At 43.9% G+C, this 15,616-nt stretch overlaps 1 protein-coding gene across 1 annotated transcript; it reads left to right on the top strand.

Moving 5' to 3' along the window:
• Window positions 1-301: 301 nt before the first annotated feature.
• Window positions 302-9,490, top strand: LOC308465537 (vomeronasal type-2 receptor 26-like; the record flags this gene model as incomplete). Its single annotated transcript, XM_080985512.1, has 5 exons — window positions 302-350; window positions 3,271-3,498; window positions 6,360-6,486; window positions 8,136-8,487; window positions 9,424-9,490. The coding sequence occupies exons 2-5, from the start codon at window positions 3,313-3,315 to the stop codon at window positions 9,488-9,490; spliced, it is 732 nt and encodes a 243-aa protein (XP_080841638.1). The 5' UTR covers window positions 302-350; window positions 3,271-3,312.
• Window positions 9,491-15,616: the final 6,126 nt, after the last annotated feature.

Below are 15,616 nucleotides of genomic sequence, written 5' to 3'. Positions count from 1 at the left end.
GTTTATTGTCCCTGGCCTACAATTATTGCAACTATTCTTGATCATTTTATTTTGGCAGTAAAGCAGCCACAAAGTACTGGAAACTTCTGTCTCTCTTGTTTGCCATTGAGGAGATCAATCAGAACTCCAGGCTCTTAGCCAACACCACTCTGGGCTATAATATCCATGATAACTTTTTTCATGGAAGGGTGACATACGAAGCCTTGGTAGACCAACTCTCTTCTGGGCAGGTGAATGTTCCAAACTACAACTGTGGAGGACAAAATAACTTGGTTGCTGTTCTTGAAGGGGCTGAGTCTCACAATTCCATCCAGATTTCCAGGATTCTGAGTATCTATAACATCCCACAGGTAGGAATGGAGAGAGGTGTGGCATTTTCTGTCTGAGTCTAATTCTAGAGAACTCAAAAGCTATGTATAATTTGCATAGTGTTAACATAATATCTTCCTCTTCAAAATGAGGAAGACCTGGGATGTTAGGGTTTTTATTTTAAAAAGCTGTCGCAAACAATTGTGGGGGTATTTGGGGGGGTATTGGAATTAAATGATACTGATGAACTGACTATGATGGATACATTAAATGGGGGGAGGGGGTCCTCAGTGACAAATATTGGAATTTTTCTAATGTCCCAAGTATTGGATTAACCTGTATTTCGCTACTGTAGCATCCCAGGTCGACATGAGCAATCCAGAGTCTTGCTCCCGATCAGTCAATGCCGGTTCAGACCACATGAACACATATGGGAACAAAACCAATAGCCACTGACAGGGAAAGAGGATTTAGGATGATAGCGGACAGTGTGTCTAGGATCACAGGCTTAAGCCTCTTTCTTTTTTCTATTTAATTAATTGTAAGAGGAAAAGATCTAGGGACGCGGGTGGCGCTGTGGATAAAACCTCAGCGCCTAGGACTTGCTGATCGTATGGTCGGCGGTTCGAATCCCCGCGGCGGGGTGTGCTCCCGTCGTTCGGTCCCAGCGCCTGCCAACCTAGCAGTTCGAAAGCACCCCCGGGTGCAAGTAGATAAATAGGGACCGCTTACCAGCGGGAAGGTAAACGGCGTTCCGTGTGCTGCGCTGGCTCGCCAGATGCAGTTTGTCACCCTGGCCACGTGACCCGGAAGTGTCTGCGGACATCGCTGGCTCCCGGCCTATAGAGTGAGATGAGCGCACAACCCTAGAGTCTGGCAAGACTGGCCCGTACGGGCAGGGGTACCTTTACCTTTACCTAAGAGGAAAAGATGTGGGAATGAATGCCAGTAAACAGCTGGGCTGTCGTTTCAGGCAAAAACAGCGGAAGAGTGGGAATGTTCAGCTGGGAAGCTTCACTCTTTGAAGTCATGTCAAATGGTGGTTCTCAGCACTCTCTGCATGGGGAATAAAGGGGAATAAACGAGGTCTCTAGTATAGGTGGCCATGCCACTAAATATTTGGGAAAGTAGATACGTTTTGCCCACATTAAACATGATAGATGATAGATAGATGATGATAGATAGATATAGATAGCATAACATTTTGAAAGTGTCTAAGTGGCGTACCACAACAAGAAGCCTACTCAGATGCTTTAAAGGTTGAGGTAATTTTAACCTGTTTTACTATTTTAACCTTCATATATTTTAAAGTATTGCTGTAATTGTTCTTGATTTTCGTAGTTTTCATAAACTGCTTTGAGAGCTGTTGTTTCAAGCAGTGCATGCATTTTATGAAATTAATGAACTATATATGCAAATAAAGTAACAAAGCGTAGTAAAATCATAGTATTAAAGCCTATTAAGAACAAATAAAAACAGGGACCCAGGGAATTCCTAGAGATTAAAATCCCATCTGATCTTACGTGTCAAGTCATTGCCTCAGCACAAAGATTTGCATTTACAAGGTAAATAGTAATAATAATAAAAGGCTTTGATCCAAAACAAAACAAGTCAACTATCTTACTTCTCTTGCCAGGTCAGTTATGCATTTGTCTCCCAAGTTCTCAGTGATAAGAGGCAGTTTCCTTTTTTCTACCGGATGGTCCCCAAAGAAGAAGCCCAATATTCAGGGATTGTCAAGCTGCTCCAGCACTTCAGATGGACGTTCGTTGGTCTCTTTGCTCCAGACACCGACAACGGAGAGAGATTCTTAAAGATGTTGCTGCCTCTACTCACTGAGAATGGCCTTTGTGTTCCCATCTCACAGAGCATCCCCCTAGTTGACAATCAACCTGTGAATATCAGTTTTCTACCATTCCAAAAGTGGAGACAAGTCAATGTATTTCTTTACTATGTAGAAACTAATTATTTATCCTTGGGAATCATAATTATAGAAAAAACATTCAACCTCTTAAAACCCAAGACAGGGAAAGTCTTGATCACCACGGCTATGTGGGACATCTCCTTGGAGTTAAATTACAGTGGCTTATCTTTCCAACACATCCACGGCATTCTTTCTTTCTTTTTGGAGACAAATAAACAGGCAAAATACGGTGGTTTTCTACCCTTCCTCTCTGGTATTAAAAAGTTTTGGGAGGAAGCTTTTAATTGCTCCTATTTAAAGCATGCATTCTCAGTGAAAGGCTGGACAAGATGCAGAGAGAGAGAGAAACTGGAGAGGCTTCCCCAAGACGATCTGGAAAGAATCCTCTCTCTAGACAGCTACAGGATCTACAACACTGTCCAAGCTGTGGCTCGTGCCTTAAATGCTGCATATTCATCTAGATCTAAGCAGAGGGCAAAGTACAAACTGGGAGTTCAAAGGCTACTGGCATGGCAGGTATTTCATTCGTGACAATCAGTTATACCATTCCAGAATCATTTACTTGGATTTGTCTGAGAACATGTGTAGTGTGGGGAGGTAAAAATTTTAGGGACCAATTCAGGTCGCTTCAAAAATGGGTCTGCAAAATATCACTTTCCCAAGCAGAAGCTTAAAGACACAGCTACTTGAGTCTGCACCCAGCCTCAGGTCAAAGGAGATCTAAGCATGAAATGGGCAGAATTGGATTGTTGTTGTTGTTTAGTCGCTTAGTCATGTCCGATTCTTCGTGACCCCATGGACCAGAGCACGCCAGGCCCTCCTTTCTTCCACTGCCTCCTGCAGTTTGGTCAGACTCATGTTTGTAGCTTCAAGAACACTGTCCAACCATCTCGTCCTCTGTCGTCCCCTTCTCCTTGTGCCCTCAATCTTTCCCAACATCAGGGTCTTTTCCAGGGAGTCTTCTCTTCTCAGCAGAATTGGATAGCCAGTATAATTTCCCCTTGTTATAGATGATACTCTTTTCTCTGCCATTCTAGCTCCACCCTTTCCTGGGAAACTCCCAGTTTTACAATTCTTCCATGGATGGAGTATATTTGGATGAGAATGGGGAACTGGCAGCTGACTTGGACATTGTGAACTGGGTGAAGTTTCCCAACAAGTCCATCCTTAGAGTGAAGTTGGGGAATATCAACAGACAGGGATCCCGAGATCTACAGTTCTCCACCGACCAGGATACTGGTGCTTGGCCCAAAGAGCTCAAACAGGTGAGAGAATTCATCTATTTTTCTATGGTATTTCCCACCTCAACAGCTCTAACTATGGTCTGCCTCCACATGCCTGTCAACATCTGTGGGAGATTGCGGTCAAACATAACTATGATTGAGTGCTAATTAGTTCATGAAAGGTTTAAGACAACCCCTGTTCTATATTGTATTGTAGGATAGCTCAACAATATTACAACCAGAGCATAGCTAACTCAAGCCCCCTCTTTTCCCATGAAAGAGGAAGTGAAGCCTTCACTTCTTGCCATGTTGCTCTCTCTATGTCATGTAAATGACCAAGGAGGATGTGCCTAAGCAAGCTCCAAGCTTAGCACACAAGTTTGGAATGATATACTGTATTTTCTACTTGAGTATTTTGCCTTTCTTCTCCTTGCTGCTGCTTGGATAAATGCATGAATCTGACCTTTGGAATGTTTCGTAAGTAAAGCTTTTTAAACTTACTTAACAGTATTAGCATCCTACATTCCTCACACTTCACTATGCTGTTTCACATTGTGAGTTTAAACTCTGCAACTGGGGGCTACTAGAGAGTGAGTTTATCCCCCCCCACACATGTTATTTACTCCACACATGTGAGTCATAGGGATTCATATTTTCAACATCAGCATCCAGGATTTCTTTCCATTTAGTAGTAAAGGTAAAGGTAAAGGGACCCCTGACCATTAGGCCCAGTTGTGACCGACTCTGGGGTTGCGGCGCTCATCTCGCTTTATTGGCCGAGAGAGCCGGCGTACAGCTTCCGGGTCGTGTGGCCAGCATGACTAAGCTGCTTCTGGCGAACCAGAGCAGCGCACGGAAACGCCGTTTGCCTTCCCGCCGGAGCGGTACCTCTTTATCTACTTGCACTTTGACTTGCTTTTGAACTGCTAGGTTGGCAGGAGCAGGGACCGAGCAACGGGAGCTCACCCTGTCGCAGGGATTCAAACCGCCGACCTTCTGATTGGCAGGTCCTAGGCTCTGTGGTTTAACCCACAGCGCCACCCATGTCCCCATTTAGTAGTAGGTCCCTATTAAATTGTACATGTAGCATTCAGATGTTTGTGGTGTAAGGAGGTTGCTTATTTTAGTAACCAGATGAAGTGGCCCACATTTCCTCCAACTCCTGCCCTAATTAAACTGGAAACACTTATTAATAATAATTTATTAATAATAATTTATTATGCCATTATTATTCCCTTCATTCATTAAATGCCCAGGGCAGAGTACAGAGAAAATAGGCATATGAATTCCCTTATCTACAGTGCTGCAACAGTGAAGGCTCTGTTTCACATTGCTGGGAAATATTCTACACTAATCAATGAGTCTGTAATTGGATCATATCCTATGGCTCTCAGTGTTTACCTTGAAGTCTTCTGAGAACTTAGGTTCTGATCCAGTTATCATATGTTCCCATTTGATAAATTGTCTTCAGTAGCAAACATGGAGCCTGTGTAGTTACTGGAGGTTTGGTACTATGCAAATTTCAGTGACTCTCTAAATTTCCATATATTTCAGATTTTCATTATTCCAGTCTTGAGTTCAGTTCCCCACAATTCTGCATCAGACTGACATTAAAAAAAATGTCCTGATTGCCAGTTTAGTACAAATTTCTTTTAACACTCACTCTTTTTTTCCAATACCAAAAATTCTCAGAGAACTGGTGAAATGTCGTTCCATTTGGCTTTCCCCACAATGAACAACCAGGTAGCTTCAGTTTGCACCTGCTGCAGCCTCTGGATTCTTGAAGGGTAGCTCAACAATAGTACAGCCAGGAGGTTATCAGAGCATAGAAAACTGCATCCAGACTAACCCTGTCTTAGGAGCTATCGCAGCTAGTGGACCTGCAGGAGCTGGAAATAGCCACTGAATGTCACTGAATTCACTTGGGCCGCTAGCAGCTATGTGGTGCGGAGTGCCACAACTTTAATTGATGCTTTTAACTAAACATAAGGCTAGAATAGCTAGAAGAATTGATTAATATTGTGGCCCTCCCCAACCTTGTACCTCATTGCCACACACACACACACACACACATTTTTATTGGTTTTTTAAAACATATTTCCAACAAACATATAACATAACTTCTTATCTTATACAATGTTTTAGACTTCCGTCAACACCTCTGATGATTTTTCATTCTTTATCACTTAATTTCTTAATTTCTCTATTACTCTTTCTTGCAATATTTCAAATAGTCCTCCTTACAAAACTTCTTGCAGTCCTACTAGCGTATTCTGTTCATTACAATTGCTTTTCAAATAGTTCATATATTTACTCCAGTCTTCTAAGAATCTCTGGTTCTGCAGGTTTCGAATCCTTCCTGTTAATTTATCTAATTCTGCATAGTCCATCAATTTCATCTGCCCTTCTTTTTTCGTCGGTAATTCCTCTTGCTTCCATTTTTGTGCCAATACCTTGTGCCTCATTTCCATGCCAAAATAAGGCCTATACCTGAAGGGGCATCTCCACCCCCATCGTTCTGCCTGGACACTGAGGTCCAGCACCGAGGGCCTTCTGGTGGTTCCCTCGCTACGAGAAGCCAAGTTACAGGGAACCAGGCAGAGGGCCTTCTTGGTAGTGGCACCTGCCCTGTGGAACGCCCTCCCACCAAATGTCAAAGAGAACAACAACTACCAGACTTTTAGAAGACATCTGAACGCAGCCCTGTTTAGGGAAGCTTTTAATGTTTAACAGACCACTGTATTTTAATTGTTGGAAGCCGCCCAGAGTGGCTGGGGAAACCCAGCCAGATGGGCGGGGTATAAATAAATTGTTGTTGTTGTTGTTGTTATTTTGTGGCCTCATTTCCATGACAAAATAAGCCTAACCTATTTTCCTTGGCGCCCCCTTGTCTTTATGCTTAGACCCTGCCTCCTTCCAGGTGCACGGAAAGCTGCAGTCCTGGATCCTCCAAGGTGGTTCAAGAAGCAAAGCCACTCTGCTGCTATGACTGCCTTCCCTGTGCAGAAGGGACCATCTCCACTCACGAAGGTGGGATAAACTCCAACATGTAGCAATATTCTCAGGAAAGGGGTCTCCATGTTGTAGAATCATTTCTTTAATAGAAACATGGTTGAATATTTTGTGGAGAGTAGGTGTGAAGTCTGTGAGCAGTGCTATTTTTCTAGAAAAAGAAGGGACAGAACTCACCATGAACATCTCCATCATCATTCTCTTAGGATAGCAATGGTGCCACATGAGAGGTGCAGGAACTTAGTTCCGGTTGAAAAAAGCCCTGTCTATGAGATATAAAGCAGTGATCTGCAACCCAGGATGCCTGAGTTCTGCCCTAAGATTCATTATTTCATAACTGTTCCAAATTTACAGGTGAAACTCAAAAAATTAGAATATCGTGGAGAAGTTCATTTATTTCAGTAACTCAACTTAAAAGGTGAAACTAATATATGAGATAGACTCATGACATGCAAAGCGAGATATGTCAAGCCTTTATTTGTTATAATTGTGATGATTATGGCGTACAGCTGATGAAAACCCCAAATTAACAATCTCAGTAAATTAGAATATTGTCAAAAAGTGCAGTAGCTATTCAATCCATAACACCTGCAATGGGTTCCTGAGCCTTTAAATGGTCGTCCCTGCTGCTTGTGCACCTTTTTCTTCCACACTTTCCCCTTCCGCATAACTTTCCATTAATGTGCTTCGATACAGCACTTTGGAACTATCCAACTTCTTCTGCAATTACCTTTTGAGGCTTTCCCTCCTTATGGAGGGTCTCAATGATGGCTTTCTGCACAACTGTGAGGTCAGCAGTCTTCCCCATGATTGTGCTTCCTACTGAACCAGACTGAGAGACCATTTAAAGGCTCAGGAACCCATTGCAGGTGTTATGGATTGAATAGCTACTGCACCTTTTCACAATATTATAATTTTCTGAGATTGTTAATTTGGGGTTTTCATTAGCTGTACACCATAATCATCATAATTATAACAAACCTTTTAAGTTGAATTACTGAAATAAATGAACTTTTCCATGATATTCTAATTTTTCGAGTTTCACCTGTAAAACTGTTGTCAGGATAAGGGGTTCCAATATTGCTTAAAAAGTTGTATGGACAATTAATAAATGAATACCTGTCACCCCAGGAACAGGAATGACTAGAGGACCTTTGGCCGGTTCATTCCCCCCCCCAAAAAACCATGTGACATGGTTTTTTACTACCTTGAAGGAGGGCCTTCTTCATCGTGGTCTTCTTATTCGGCGATCACTTGTAGCTGAGTAAGATTGTCTTCCATGAACACTGTTTTAACAATGAGTCCGTAAGTAACTGTGGAGGCCAATTCTGGATCCACACGTCCTTCCACAGTGGGGACATAGGTTTCCAGGTGGGAGTTTATCAAGGGGAGGGTTTGCCAAGCGTGCCTTCCTCTTAGCACTTTTCTCCCTTGCGTCCTGCAAGGGTCTTCAAAGCACATGACACCTTTGGTAAAGGCTGTTCTCCAGTCTCCTTGGTCATGTGCAATGATTTTTATGGAATACAGTTTTTAAATAGTAGGGCAGTTCAAGTTTACCCCCAATGGCACACCCCCAATGGATGCGAACAAAGACATAAACAAATAGTAGGGACCACTTTCGGTTTATCTTTTGCAAATAAAAACCCATATTTGTATTGTCTTTGCAGATGCAGAGCATTGCTCAAGGTGTGCTGAAGATCATAATCCAAACAAGGACCGAGAGCAATGTGTACCCAAGATTATCACCTTCTTGGCTTATGAAGAACAATTGGGAATCCTCCTAGCTTCCTTTGCCTTCTTCTTAACTTTAACCACCGGTTTAGTGCTGGGAATCTTTGTTGACTATAAAGACACTCCCATAGTCAAAGCCAACAACTGGGACCTCTCCTGCATTCTCCTTGTCTCCCTCCTGCTTTCCTTTTTGTCCTCCTTCCTCTTCATTGGAAGGCCAAAAAACGTGACCTGCCTTCTGCGCCAAACGGCCTTCAGCATCATTTTCTCAGTTGCCATTTCTTCTGTGTTGGCAAAAACCATCACTGTGGTGTTGGCCTTCCTGGCCACAAAGCCAGGGAACAGGGTGAGGAGATGGCTGGGGAAGGGTCTGGCCAACTCCATTGTCATTTTCTGTTCCACTGTCCAAGTGGTCATCTGCAGCATCTGGCTGGGGATCTCTCCTCCATTCCAGGACTTTGACACAAGCTCCCAGGTTAAAGAGATCATCCTGCAATGCAATGAAGGGTCTGTGGCCATGTTTTATGTTGCCCTTGGCTACATGGGCTTCCTGGCTGCCATCTGCTTCACGGTGGCTTTCTTAGCAAGGAATCTGCCTGGGGCCTTCAATGAAGCTAAGCTGATCACCTTCAGCATGCTGGTCTTCTGCAGTGTTTGGGTGTCCTTTGTGCCCACCTACCTGAGCACAAAGGGAAAATATATGGTAGCCGTGCAAGTCTTTTCTATGCTGGCCTCCAGTGCTGGGCTTCTGGGCTGCATCTTCATGCCCAAATGCTACATTATTATATTGAGGCCAGATCTAAATACAAAGGCATATTTATCCACAAAAAACTAAATTAGAAAGCTGATTCTTCTTGAAACTGTTTTTCAGATGTGTTGTTCAGCAAGTATAGCATCAAACTTCAGATTATGTCAGAGGATTCTGCTCCTCGCCACCTCTGCACCCATACATGTGGGATGAGTAGATGGAATGTTTTAATAAAGTCTCCCACCCTGCTTTTAATGTTTAGTCGGAATCTCCTTTCTTGCAACTTGAATCCATTGGTATGGTTCCTACCCTCCAGAGCAGGAGAAAACAAGCTTGCTCCATCTTCCATGTGACAGCCCTTAAGATATTTGAAGATGAACCATCGGAAGTGGCTCTTAGAAACTTCAAGGTGATGCAAAGCTGTCAGCAGCTGTGTCTCTGAATCTTGTACAATCTAAAGCTTAATCCCCTCTTAGGAGACCACAAAATGGGGACGTGCAGAGAATCAGAGAAGAAAAAGATAAAAAAGGTGGGGAGAAGTAGGGAAGAAGAAGAAGGAGAAGGAGGAGGAGGAGGAGTTTGGATTTGATATCCCGCTTTATCACTGCCCTAACGAGTCTCAATCTCCTTTCCCTTCCTCCCCCACAACAAACACTCTGTGAGGTGAGTGGGGCTGAGAGACTTCAGAGAAGTGTAACTAGCCCAAGGTCACCCAGCAGCTGCATGTGGAGGAGCAGAGATGTGAACCCGGTTCACCAGATTACGAGACTACCGCTCTTAACCACTACACCACACTGAAGAAGTAAGAGCAGCGTAACCACATGTCCTCTTGAACCCCGTCTCTCTTGACTTATTTGATCAAGCAGAGAGGTTTTACTGGTTGGTTCCAGAGCATGGTTATAGCACCTCATTGTGTAAGACAGTCGCCCCTGTCACTCTGAAAGATGTGGTAATGCAGACTTCTAAAGAATCTGTTGATTTGAGCTTTCCAGTTAAAAGTGTCCCCTTTCTTCTGAGTAAATCAGTACATAAATTTTGGAAGATGGGAAGGCAGCTGCAATCAAATTCACACAATGTCCTCGGCAGAGGAAGCCTCTAACCATGGAATCATAGAAGCATGCGGAAGAGAGAAGCTCCTGATGGAGACTTCTGTAGTCTTTTCTGAATCACAACATGTTTCCCTTCCTTCCCACACAGTCTCATGCCTGAGATGATTCCAGCCACTTAGCCAAGCACCCTTTGGGGCCCCAAGTGATTAATAATAATAATAATAATAATAATAATAATAATAGCTGTGTAACTAGTTTGTGTCTTAAAGAAATGGGAGTGCCTGATCACCTCATCTGTCTCCTGAGAAATCTCTATGTGGGACAAGAAGCTACAGTTAGAACTGGATATGGGACAACTGATTGGTTCAAAATTGGGAAAGGAGTACGGCAAGGCTGTATATTGTCTCCCTGCTTATTTAACTTATATGCAGAATTCATCATGTGAAAGGCTGGGCTGGATGAATCCCAAACCAGAATTAAGATTGCCGGAAGAAATATCAACAACCTCAGATATGCAGATGACACAACCTTGATGGCAGAAAGTGAGGAGGAATTAAAGAACCTTTTATTGAGGGTGAAAGAGGAGAGCGCAAAATATGGTCTGAAGCTCAACATCAAAAAAGCAAAGATCATGGCCACTGGGCCAAAGGTCCATATAGTTAAAGCTATGGTTTTCCCAGTAGTGATGTATGGAAGTGAGAGCTGGATCATAAAGAAGGCTGATTGCCGAAGAATTGATGCTTTTGAATTATGGTGCTGGAGGAGACTCTTGAGAGTCCCATGGACTGCAAGAAGATCAAACGTATCCATTCTTAAGGAAATCAGCCCTGAGTGCTCACTGGAAGGACAGATCGTGAAGCTGAGGCCCCAATACTCTGGCCACCTCATGAGAAGAGAAGACTGCCTGGAATAGACCCTGATGTTGGGAAAGATGGAGGACACAAGGAGAAGGGGAAGGCAAGGTTGGACAAGATGGTTGGATAGTGTTCTCGAAGCTACAAGCATGAGTTTGACCAAACTGCAGGAGGCAGTGGAAGACAGGAGTGCCTGGCGTGCTCTGGTCCATGGGGTCACGAAGAGTCAGACACGACTAAACGACTAAACAACAAACTAGTTTGTGTAACTAGTTTTTAATCAAAGTGCCAAGCCTATTTTGGCACTGAGTGGTACATAAATTCCTGCTTTCATTATGAATAATAATAAAATAAGCATTGGGGGAAATATACAAAAAATGTCTCAGAACATCAGTTTGTGAAGAGGAGGTTGATGCAGAAACTACTATCTCACACTACATTGACTTTGCACACACAACTCCTATCTCTGATACTGGCAGCCTTGGAGACCTAGCCCATACTGGTAAACCTGGGGACAGAGCCTCCACCCAGAGGAGCTGTCTACCATGTCCCTCGCCCCTCGACCACGCCAGACAAGGTGTTTATACGCTAATGTATTGTGTTTTAAATTGTGTGCAGTGAAAAGTGAGATAGAAATGCTTGTTATAGAGAAAGCACTGAAATAAAATTTTAAATCATTGCCATACTTCAGCTATATCTCTGCACTGCTTTACAAAATAATAATGATAATAATAACAGTAATGTAATAATAAAGCTATACTGCTTTATTATTATTTATTTGATTAGCTATATAACAGGGAGGGGGAAATAAAAGTTAAAGTTTAAAAGCCTGAGAGAGAGAGAAAAAGTTTTCAGCTGGGGCCAAAAGCACAATGACATTTAGTTAACAGGGGCCCTAAAAAGGAGAGCCAATAATAATAATAATAATAATAATAATAATAATAATAATAATTTATTATTTATACCCCGCCCATCTGGCTGAGTTTCCCCAGCCACTCTGGGTGACTTCCAATCGAGTGTTAAAAACAATACAGCATTCTGATAAGTTCCCACCCCGTCCTTTCAGTCACGAGTTTCCTGCCTTCCCCATCTTTTGACCAGACCTTTTCCTTGCAACCTCCATCCCTGGGTGCCAATGCCCTGGGACAGCTTGGGGGGCAGCGTGACCCACTCAAGTATTTTATAGGGACGTTGAAAGGACCTTGGCCCCTGGGAGTTGGCCCCCTGCCTCCATCCATCTATTCCAGTCCTTCTCCACCCCACCCTTCCTGGAACTCACCAGGTATATCTCTTTCCATGCATTTGCCTCAGCCTCTGTTGCCAAGGAATCTAAAAAAGGAACATAAGAGTAGTCCTGTGTTGTCTGAAGGTAAAAAGGTAAAGGACCCCTAGATGGTTTGTTGTTTTTTAGTCGTTTTGTCATGTCCGACTCTTCGTGACCCCCTGGACCAGAGCACGCCAGGCACTCCTGTCTTCCACTGCCTCCCGCAGTTTGGTCAAACTCATGTTTGTGGCTTCGAGAACACTGTCCAACCATCTCGTCCTCTGTCGTCCCTTCTCCTTGTGCCCTCCATCTTTCCCAACATCAGGGTTTTTTCCAGGAAGTCTTCTCTTCTCATGAGGTGGCCAAAGTATTAGAGTTTCAGGATCTGGTCCTTCCAGTGAGCACTCAGGGCTGATTTCCTTAAGAATGGAGAGGTTTGATCTTCTTGCAGTCCATGGGACTCTCAAGAGTCTCCTCCAGCACCATAATTAAAAGGCATCAGACAGTTAAGTCCTGTCAAAGGCGACTATGGGGTTGCGGCGCTCATCTTGCTTTCAGCCCGAGGGAGCCGGTCCCACAGACAGCTTTCTGGGTCATGTGGCCAGCAGGACTAAACCGCTTCTGGCACAATGGGACACTGTGATGGAAGCCACAGCTGTTTACCTTCCCACCGGAGCGGTACCTATTTATCTACTTGCATCAGAGTGCTTTCGAACTGCTAGGTTGGCAGGAGCTGGGACGGAGCAACGGTAGCTCATCCTGTTGAGGGGATTCGAACCGCCGACCTTCTGATCGGCAAGCCCAAGAGGCACAGTGGTTTAGAGCGCAGAGCTAACAGGGCAGTGGCCCATCTAGTCTAGCATCGTGTTCTCACAGTGGTGAACCAGATGCCTCAGTGAGACACAAGCAAATGGGATTTAGAAGTAATAATAATAATAATAATAATTTATTATTTGTACCCCGCCCATCTGGCTCGGTTTCCCCAGCCACTCTGGGCAGCTTCCAACAAAGATTAAGAATACATTGCTGCCTCCAGCTGTGGAGGGCAGAGCATAGTCATCATGGCTAGTATATATACAGAAATGGAAGGGACCCTGCAAGCTTCCTCTAGTCCAACGGTTCTCAACCTGTGGGTCCCCAGATGTTGTTGGACTACAACTCCCATCATCCCTGAGCTCTGGCCTTGCTAGCTAGGGGTGATGGGAGTTGTAGTCCAACAACATCTCGGGACCCACAAGTTGAGAAAGGCTGATCTACTCCATGGGTAGGCAAACCAAGGCCCGGGGGCCACATCCAGCCCAATCGCCTTCTAAATCCGGCCCGCGGACAGTCCTGGAATCAGCGTGTTTTTCCATGAGTAGAATGTGTCCTTTTATGTAAAATGCACCTCTGGGTTATTTGTGGGGCATAGGAATTCGTTCATTCCCCCCCCCCCCAAAAAAAAAATATAGGCCGGCCCCCCACAAGGTCTGAGGGACAGTGTACCGGCCCCCTGCTGAAAAAGTTTGCTGACCCCTGATCTAGTCCAACCCCTCTGTAAGGCAGGAATATGTAGTTGTCCCATACAGGGATTGAACCTCCAACCTTGGTATTATCAGCAGCACACTCCAACCAACGGAACTATCCATGCTATTGAATTTTTCTAATCTTTTAACGCTATGCAAGGTGGCAGCCATTGCTCCCTCCTGTGGCCGGGACTTAAGATAGTTTAACAATGTGGAACAAGTCATTTCCTTCTGAACCTTCCAACCACGGGCGTAGGCAAGGAGGGCAGCTGCCCCCCGCCCCCAATCAAGTAAATAAATAAAAATACTTAAAGTAGAATTTGCAGCAAGGATATTGTTAGCCCAAAAATGGAAGCAAGAAGAATTGCCAACTAAAGAAGAGTGGCAAGATAAATTGATGAACTATTGATGAACTATTTTGAATTGATTTTAGAATGAATTGGTTTTAGAATGCATTTCAATTGATTGATTGTGATTTTATTTCTTATTATTGGACACTCTGAGCCCGGCTTCAGCTGGAGAGGGCGGGATATAAATAAAATTTTATTATTTATTATTTTGCTGAGATGGCAAGATTAACAGCAGCACCAGACTTTCCGAAAGGAATGGAAGAAGCTTTTGACGTATTTGGAAAGCAGCTGTAACCAACTGACATCGCTTGTAGGGTTAAAAGAAGTTTTGTAAGGAGTAATATATAAATCATTGTGAAAAGAATGAAGAATAGGTATTAAGATTTGAATTTATAGCCATAACTGTAGTAACAAAATGCACAATTAGAAAGGATTTTAGAAAACCAATCAGTTGAGGTTGAAGGAAGTCTTAGGCTGTGATAGTCAAAGATTTTGAAATGATGTTTAAAAGGATGATATGCTGGATAATATGTGTAAAAACCAATAAAAAAATATATTTTAAAAAAAAAAAAGTAGAATTTGTAGAAAGATTTTGACAAGATTTTCCCGATCACTTGGGGTCAAAAGAAAGTAATTTTAAACAACTGTCATTGAGGCATTTCCTTCAGAATCTGCTAGCGGTTCTCAACCTGCGGGTCCCCAGATGTTGTTGGACTACAACTCCCATCACCCCTGAGCTCTGGCCTTGCTAGCGAGGGATGATGGGAGTTGTAGTCCAACAACATCTGGGGACCCACAGGTTGAGAACTTCACAGAGCATAGCTGTCAACGTTTCCCTTTTTTAAAGGGAAATTCCCTTATTTCCTCGATGGTTCCCACGATGGGAGAAGCCAAGTTACAGGGAACCAGGCAGAGGGCCTTCTCGGTAGTGGTGCCCGCCCTGTGGAACGCCCTCCCACCAGATGTCAAAGAGAAAAATAACTACCAAACTTTTAAAAGGTAAAGGGATCCCTGACCATTAGGTCCAGTCGTGACCGACTCTGGGGTTGCGGCGCTCATCTCGCTTTATTGGCCAAGGGAGCCGGCGTACAGCTTCTGGGTCATGTGGCCAGCATGACTAAGCCGCTTCTGGTGAACCAGAGCAGCGCACGGAAATGCCGTTTACCTTCCTGCCGGAGCGGTACCTATTTATCTACTTGCACTTTGACGTGCTTTCGAACTGCTAGGTTAGCAGGAGCAGGGACCGAGCAAGGGGAGCTCACCCCTTCGCGGGGATTCGAACTGCTGACCTTCTGATTGGCAAGTCCTAGGCTCTGTGGTTTAACCCACAGCGCCACCCGTGTCCCTCCACCACCCGTGTCCCTCCAAACTTTTAGAAGACATCTAAAGCCAGCCCTGTTTAGGGAGGCTTTTAATGTTTAATATGTTACTGTGTTTTAGTGTTTGCTGGAAGCCGCCCAGAGTGGCTGGGGAAACCCAGTCAGATGGGCGGGGTATAAATAATAAATTAGTAGTAGTAGTAGTAGTATTGGTGTAGTAGTATTAGTATTAGTATTATTAGTATTCCGGATAGGATTCCTTGCAAGAAAAGGGGAAAGTTGACAGCTATGGACAGAGCCAGGCAGAAGAAGGTGGCAGGTGGGTGTC

This window comes from Podarcis pityusensis (assembly GCF_964106645.2).
Source record: "Podarcis pityusensis genome assembly, chromosome: 2".
NCBI lineage: Eukaryota > Metazoa > Chordata > Lepidosauria > Squamata > Lacertidae > Podarcis > Podarcis pityusensis.
Note: the sequence above shows the minus strand (reverse complement) of the source record. Positions and strands in the feature narration are given on the sequence as shown.